This window comes from Aspergillus candidus (assembly GCF_002847045.1).
Source record: "Aspergillus candidus strain CBS 102.13 unplaced genomic scaffold BDW47scaffold_2, whole genome shotgun sequence".
Classification (NCBI taxonomy): Eukaryota; Fungi; Ascomycota; class Eurotiomycetes; order Eurotiales; family Aspergillaceae; genus Aspergillus; species Aspergillus candidus.
In genome coordinates this window covers 983,461-990,954 of record NW_020194007.1, presented here as the reverse complement: position 1 = coordinate 990,954, position 7,494 = coordinate 983,461, and the positions used below count along the sequence as shown (strand labels likewise).

Genomic DNA, 7,494 nt, shown 5'->3' with positions numbered 1-7,494 from the left:
TTTATCAGCATCGTCATCTTAATCGTACATTTGTAGTATAGTAGCAGTATAGTAGCAGTATAGTAGCAGTATAGTAGCAGTATAGTAGCAGTATAGTAGCAGTATAGTAGTTGTATAGTAATTGTATAGTAGTATCATAGTATCTTCATCCAAATTGGTATAGCACTCCATCCAAAACCGCAATCAAGTGATTAAATATATCCCATCATCCATAAATAAAACACCAAGACCACATAGTATGAAATGAATTCAAGGAAACAGAAGACTTACTCCCACCCGACCAGCAGGCAGACACGCTTCATCATACACACATCACACCGCTCCTCCTCCTCAAAGCCCTCAATACCCATTCATACTAGTCCTCGTCGTCCCCCTATAAGTGCCCCGATCCGTGAACACATCTTCCGGCGGTTCGTCCACCGACGCGCCCGATTCGCGAATACAATCCAGATTGCCGAACGAGCCGAGGCCGCCGTAGGTGGTGCTACGGGGCCGGCGGGTGCTGGGGTAGATGACCTCGACGTCGTTCCTACGCTGCAGGGACGATATTCTCCGCGGGGGTTCGAAGGGAAGTTGGCGGTTGTTGGTGTTGTAGTACGCTTGGGGTAGGTACTGGCTTCGGGTGTGGCGCGGGATGTGTGGGTTCTCGAACTGGTAGAGCTGGGTTTGGGGTCTCCTGCTGCGTCGGGTGCTTTGGCGTTTGGCGAGGCTAGGGCCTGCCGGGGGCCCTCCGTAGGAGAGAGATCGGTTGACGGGGTGTTGGGTCATTGGGTTTGGGGGGGTAGAGGATGGATCGCGGGGAGGAGCGTAGTATGGGGTGCGGGAGATTGGTGCGGTCTGGGAAGTGTTTGATCGACGGACGTTTAAGGGAGCCGGTCGAGCGACTTCTGGGGCGTCTGCGGAGCTCATGGTGTCAGAGCGGGTCAGGGTCTTTCCTGGGGGGGTTTGCGGTCCGCGGGGTTGGGCGGGGGCTGGTTGGATAGGAGTTGGCTGGATGGGAGCGCTCTGCACAGGAGCTGTTTGGACAGGGGTCGGTTGGACCGGTGCTGTTTGGACGGAGGCTTGCTGGACAGGAGCTGTGTGGATGGGGGCTGTTGATTTTGCTGGCTGCTCTGGCCGTGAAGGTACCGAATTTCCATGACCTTGCAAGACAGTCCGAGCACTCTCCGCGCTATCTGCTTGCTTCTCGATATCTCGAGTACAAGTCGACTCTGCAAGGGCACGGATCTGGGGGTCTGCCGACAAAGGGGAAGAGAAAGCAAAGATCTTAGGGAGAAATCTGCGAAGCGACGTAACAGACGACTTTTGCCGTTTATGTCCTGGTCTGGACAAGGACTCCAACCCGCTAGGTAGCTCTGCGACTGGAGGAGCTTGGGGACGCTTATGCCTGTCGGTGCTAGATGTCGCCATTGTGGGGGTCCGAGAGATGGCCAGCAGGTCGGGATTCGTGTTCCCTGCTGAGGAGAGCTGGTTCAAAGTACCGTTGGGCGAAACAGTCGTCCCTGACAGAACCTCCGCATCCTCATAGGTTGGGTCTGCGCCAAACTTCATCTGCGGCCATGGGTGGACCGGGGTGGGTTGTTCAATGGTCCCTGATTTCGGGATGAAGTTATGGCCTGGCGACACGTAAAGTCCGGTCCCGTATGTCACGTCCGGGCCACGACAGAGATAGAGGATGTCGTTCTTCAGGGTGGTATCGCTGTCTAAACTGGAGCTGGAAAATATGCTCTCGTCGCTCTGTTGAGTCTCCTCTTTGTATACCCCCAGTAATGAAACCGCGTAGGGACTCGCGCAGAGCTCTCGGGAGCAGAAATATAGACACACAGTGATGCTAGAACTCCTGGTCAGTGCGTTCTAGGTGGATCTACCCATGTGGAGACTTACAAGGATAGAATTGAAACGATAACGGCTGCTCTATGCAATGCGCAACTGATGCCGGTCCTCCAGAAGTCACCATGCCCGCTATCCGGGGAGCAGGAAGCTTGCTGGGCCACGACCACCAAGCCTGCCACGCTAGCAGCTAACCAGACGATGGTGGTCAATCGCAAGAGATACGTGCATACGGTGCACAGGAGCGCCTTCTGACTCTCGAATCCGGCGACTTTATTGTGCTGCCACGCAAGAAAGCTATGGAGAACCACCAGGGGTACTGTAAAAAACGACTATGATTCTGTCAATCCATGGCTTTCCCAAAAAAGGCTAGGGAAGAACGAGGGGGCTCTTACCGCGATCAAGGCAAGGATGAGACTCGGGGCCATCTTCGAGTCCACCAGTCGGCTTCCATAGAGGTAGAGGACCAGCGCCCACTCAATGACAGACTCCAGGAGGAGTACATAGAGAGAAACGAATATGACGACCTTCGTCCAGGACCCGGCCTTTTTCGACGTCGTTTGGTTGGTTTCCATGATTGCCACCACTGGGCAGGCTTAACAAACAGCGTGAAGCCGTGAGCAGAGATAATGAGCAACAACCAGAAAACACCGGGGACTCAACGTGAGTATGAAACGGGATCGCCCACGAAGAGCGGGAAAAATTAGACAGAAGAATGGGGGGCTGGGGATGCCCACAATCCACAGACAATACAAAGTCTATTAGTCTTCAAAGTAGTATACAAAGATATGGAAAGGAAAGAGAATCTACCACCAGTGGCAGGATTCCCAGCCGGCGAAATAAGAAGATATAATTGAGCGCCTCCGGCGCGTCAACCGAGGAGTAGAGGGGCCGGAATGGATGAGCAACAGGCATTGTTCCAACCGCGTGTGGGAAGGAGGGCGTCGAGAGGTTCTTCAAGAATGCCCCCCCGACGGAGAAGAGTCGGTCCAGATGGGGAAAATGACTGATTTCGCGTGCCAGGAATGTTTGGGGGGGATGGATGACAGATCCCTGGGTATGAAGATACTAGTAGGCAGACTCGCAGTCAAGGAGTCAGTCTGGTGGCGAACCGCGTCCTATATTGGCGAAACCCTGCAGTTGGGTGTAAACACTATTGACTTCAGCCATGTGCAAGGTTGGTGTCGATTTCCACCCCTAGATAGAGAGAGTGGAGTAGCCTTTGCAGCCACCATCATTGCACTGGACTGGGCCTAAACTGGCGAGTGCACGCAGTGGAAGGGGAACTGAGGGAGACCTAATCCTTGACAGGGGCCAAGAATATGAGGGAGCAGGACAATCGACCAGAATGTAGGAGGAGACAGGAGGACATAGGAGCGAAGATGGGGAGAGAAAGGGAAGAAGAAGCGACTCGCGATGTTGATCCAGGGATGACCGAAAGGGCGCTCACGTGACTCTATAGATGAGGAGCTCCCTGTTGGCGATTCTGGATGCAATAACTACTCTTCCCTGGATTCTTCCATTGTCCGACAGGGTCATTTGAAGAAAATGCTGGCATGCCATCAATCGATGCTGCCGGTTCAACAACTGAGGCCTAGTACGCGGAGCCTGCAACGACATCATTGACGTTCATTCTAGGGGAGCTTTGTGAGACTCTTGTGAGATAGCTACCGTCTCTTACATTGATCGGAAAATCGCTACAACAGCCTTGAGAGAATCCCACTCCGAGCCTCGCCCATCATGACCGAAGGCATGACCACGCCATCATATATCGTCTCTATTCTTCTAACTTGCGGAATCACGCGTTTCCAAAAACGTCCTTCAGCAGATCGCACATCAACGTGATGCTGCGCTTTCCTTCCTGTAACACACCATCCATAGCCAGGAAAGGATGCGGCATGCCCTTCATGACCTGCAAGTCAACCGGAACCCCCGCCTGGGCCAATTTCTCAGCGTACTGCTCGCCTTCAGTGCGGAGAACGTCCAGCTCGCCAACCATGACCAAGGCGCGCGGCAGCTTCGACCAGTCCCCTTTGTAGAACAACGGACTAGCCTCGGGGTGGGTGCGCTCGGCCTCGTTGGGGAGATAATGCTCGCGATACCAGATCATCTTGAGGGCGGGCAGAGCCGGAGTGTGCTCATAGCGACGGTAGGATTCGTTGTTGGCCACGGTGGCCGTATTGTCGGTGACGGGGACGGAGAGAAGCTGGGCGAGGAAGTGAACCGGCGGGGAGAGCGTCAGCGCCTTGTGCGTGATGATGGCTGCGAGGTTGCCTCCAGCTGAGGAACCCCCCGTGGCCATCTTCGAGATATCGACGCCCAGTCGGGCAGGGCCCTCCGTGATCAGCCAGAGGAGGGCCTCCCAGCAGTCATGAACGGCGGCCGGCCAGCGGTTTTCGGGGGCCAGTCTGTGAGTCACTGTTACCTTTCCACTTTCTACTGAGTGGTTTTCCCTTCTCTTCGGAATGTTTCTCGCTTGGGCCATCTTCTGAGAAGGACTTTCATCCAGCGGAGTTCAGGAGACTAACCTGTAATCTACGGTCACTACCACGCATTCCCCCCGAACACACAGGTTCGTACACACTGGGTTTTCAGTATTGATGTTTCCCAGAACCCAGCCTCCGCCGTGGAAGTAAAGCATGACGGGCCAGCCCGCGGCGGGCTTCTCCCCGCTTGGAGTGAAGGCGCGCAACAGGATCTCGGGACCCTCCGTCTCACGACGCGGGATGGTAATGTCCTCAGTCTTACCGACGTCGAGGAGGGGCCCGCCACCCGGGATCAAGACGCCGCCTGTACGGGAGGCAGCGACCGGTTGGCGGTGGACTTGCTGCAAGTTGGCTACATATTTATTGTAGAAGTTGACATATTCGGGGTCCAGCAGGTGTTTCACGGACTCATGGAGAGGATAGGGGGGTTGGGGGTCGGAGACAAGGGACATGATGGCTTGCAGTATATTGCAGTGTGCGGTTCCACAAGGACTGTAGTTATGGGGCCAGGAGGGGCGGGGATACGTGATTTTATATAGTTGCAGCAACCTTCCAGTTGAATGACTGAACACGAGGCGATAGAGTGATCTAAGGGTCAGGTACGATTGTTGGGTAAATACTTTCTAAACGCAACGGTCCAGGAATTCCTTCTGCATCCTTTCTCTCCACTGGTCCTTTTGGCTCGACCACGGCTGTTACATTCCATCTCCCCGACGAGAGCGTATGATTAGCTGTCGGCAAGGAGGGGAACAGGCGCGTCGCAAGGAGAGCGTGGGGGTTATCGCAGTAGTGATAACAAGGGATCGTCCAGAAGTTGACTGGATTGAGCCAAAGGAACCTCGTTATGGAGTCAGTTAGTGTCCTTATGGCGGGGGAGACCATCAAACACGATAAAGCATACTCCAAAGATATCTCCCTAGTGTAGAAATGGAAATGGAGATGTTAGACCTAAGGAGAGAGGAAGTGGAGAAGAAACAGTGAAGATGATCAATCAGGATGGATCAGGAGGATCAGTCAGCTGGTCTGTGGTGTATTCTCGTATGTAACGGTACTGTATCATACAGAACTATACTCCCGATTGCTCAATCAGGCAGGTCAATCCAGAACCGTCTGAGGTGGACAATCGATCCTTCATGATAAGTACAGAGTAGTGCAGTAGTATATCAGAGATGAGGGGAGTCGATATCCATACCCCTCATTCCTCAACCCTTCCCCTTCTCTTCTGACAACCTTCTCGATTATCCCAATACCTAAGTTTACATTCCACACCTCTACTCAACTAAAATATATTTATATCTATATCTATATCCATACATAGATATAGAAATCCACCAGAATGTCCTCCAAAACAGCAATCCTCACAGACAAAGCCCCCAAGCCCCTCCCAGGCATCTACTCCCAAGCAATTGTCAATAACGGCACCATCTACTGCTCCGGCGCAGTCGCCATGGACCCGGAGACCGGCAAGATCGTCGACGGCGATGTCAAGGTGCACACGGTGCGTTGTCTCCCTTCCACCAGCCACACTCGACCTAGACCTAGACTACTAATAATGTACCCAGCACCAATGTATCAAGAATCTGAGCCATGTCCTCGAGGCGGCTGGGAGTGACATCACCAAGGTGCTCAAGGTGAATGTCTTTCTGTCGAATATGGATGATTTTGCCGAGATGAATTCGGTGTATATGCAGTATTGGGGTGATGTTAAGCCTTGTCGGACGTACGTTATTTTCCTTTCCTGTATGCCTATGCGGATGGATGCTAATGATGTGGGTGGATAGGTGCGTGGCTGTCAAGACCCTGCCGTTGGATACCGATGTGGAGATCGAGTGCATTGCGGCTGTTTAGGCTAGCATACTTGGTATGAGACAGTCATTATATGATATCCCGCTTCATATCTACATATACATATATGACAGAAGCAAGATAGCCTACGCCCCAAACTCATATTTAGCCTGCCCCCGCGCATCCCCCGGCCGGAACATATACACAGGGCCCCCCTCTTCTCCCGAAGGATGCGTCCCACTGTGGTTTGTCCCACTCGTCACGTAGAGGATATTATGGTCTTTGCCGCCCCATGTAGTGCACGTCACGTCGCGGGCCGGGAATTCAACGTCGCGGAGATGGGTCCCATCGGGACGGAAAACCATGACCCGGCGCGTGGCGTAGACAGCAATCCACAGGTTTCCTTGGGTGCTGAAACGGTGTTAGCAATTTTTGATCCAAGATTTGTAGGTTGTTTTGTGGGATTCTTACTCCGCGACCATGCCATCGGGTGCCCCCCCAGACCATTGTCGTTCATCGACTAAGATGCGCCGGTTGGAGATCCCTCCTGTCTCTAAATCAAAGTCATAGGCGTAGACGTGTAGAGCGGCGGAATCATTCACGTACACTGTCCGCATGGCTGTTAGCGTGCAATCTCACCCAGTTGATAGATGGATAGTAGATATGGAAAGACAGACTTGTCTTGTTATCCGGACTCCAGGTCACGCCATTCCCACAGGTGATGCCCCCATCAATCATACAATGTAGACTCCCATCAGGATCATACCGCCACAGTCTACCCTTCGGGGTTCCGTAACTCTCAGGTACACCGTCAAGCCCGTATTTCATCGCCTGGAGATCCATCTCAGCGAGCCAGAAGCGGCCGCCGGCGTCGACGCCTCCATCGTTGAAGCGCAGATTGTCCCGCTGATCGGTCGGGATAATCTCCCGGACCACGTCAATGCGGCCCGTCTCTTCGTCGACCGTGCACACGCCCTGGTAATACGCCGCGATGTAGCTACCGGGTTTGTCCTTGCGGAATCCAGCTACCGTGACGCTGTCGGCGAGCGGTAGGACGCGGGCTTCACCGCGGGGTGCGCCGGTGTCTGGGTCTACGGGGAGGATGTAGAGCTCGCATGGGGTGGCGAGGCAGTCGAACCAGTGGAGGGTGGAGTCGCTGGCGCGGTAGAAGGGGCCTTCGCCGAGGGTTGTGAAGCCCTTGGGGCTGTGGTATAGGGCGGAGGAGACCTGGGCTGTTTGGACCATGGTGTTTGTTTTGGATGAGCAATGATATGGGATATTGGTTTGGTGGGGCCGTGTTGTGTTTTGTATGCTTTTGCTTTTGGGGTGGTTGTAGTGAGGATGTAGATGAGGGGTAGTAGGCTGAGGGATGTCGATCGGTCCTGCGTGGTTG

General features: G+C 53.8%; 4 protein-coding genes across 4 annotated transcripts; 1 reads left to right on the top strand and 3 right to left on the bottom strand.

The window, feature by feature from the left end:
* Positions 1-160: 160 nt before the first annotated feature.
* Positions 161-2,567, bottom strand: BDW47DRAFT_27507 (uncharacterized protein). The gene is made up of 3 exons (XM_024818636.1): positions 2,226-2,567; positions 1,885-2,162; positions 161-1,831 (listed from the first exon to the last, which is right to left on the bottom strand). Exons 1-3 carry the CDS (start codon positions 2,403-2,405, stop codon positions 340-342), a joined length of 1,950 nt encoding a protein of 649 aa, XP_024676398.1. The 5' UTR covers positions 2,406-2,567; the 3' UTR covers positions 161-339.
* Positions 2,568-3,497: 930 nt separating this feature from the next.
* BDW47DRAFT_98384 (alpha/beta hydrolase) lies at positions 3,498-5,100 on the bottom strand. Its single transcript, XM_024820631.1, has 2 exons — positions 4,359-5,100; positions 3,498-4,238 (listed from the first exon to the last, which is right to left on the bottom strand). Exons 1-2 carry the CDS (start codon positions 4,766-4,768, stop codon positions 3,629-3,631), a joined length of 1,020 nt encoding a protein of 339 aa, XP_024676397.1. The 5' UTR covers positions 4,769-5,100; the 3' UTR covers positions 3,498-3,628.
* Positions 5,101-5,535: 435 nt separating this feature from the next.
* BDW47DRAFT_27499 (putative L-PSP endoribonuclease family protein Brt1) lies at positions 5,536-6,283 on the top strand. The gene is made up of 3 exons (XM_024818635.1): positions 5,536-5,814; positions 5,879-6,036; positions 6,098-6,283. The coding sequence occupies exons 1-3, from the start codon at positions 5,653-5,655 to the stop codon at positions 6,162-6,164; spliced, it is 387 nt and encodes a 128-aa protein (XP_024676396.1). The 5' UTR covers positions 5,536-5,652; the 3' UTR covers positions 6,165-6,283.
* BDW47DRAFT_122146 (SMP-30/gluconolactonase/LRE family protein) lies at positions 6,248-7,346 on the bottom strand (the record flags this gene model as incomplete). The annotated part of the gene is made up of 3 exons (XM_024815783.1): positions 6,248-6,512; positions 6,573-6,708; positions 6,779-7,346. The coding sequence occupies 3 exons, from the start codon at positions 7,344-7,346 to the stop codon at positions 6,248-6,250; spliced, it is 969 nt and encodes a 322-aa protein (XP_024676395.1).
* Positions 7,347-7,494: the final 148 nt, after the last annotated feature.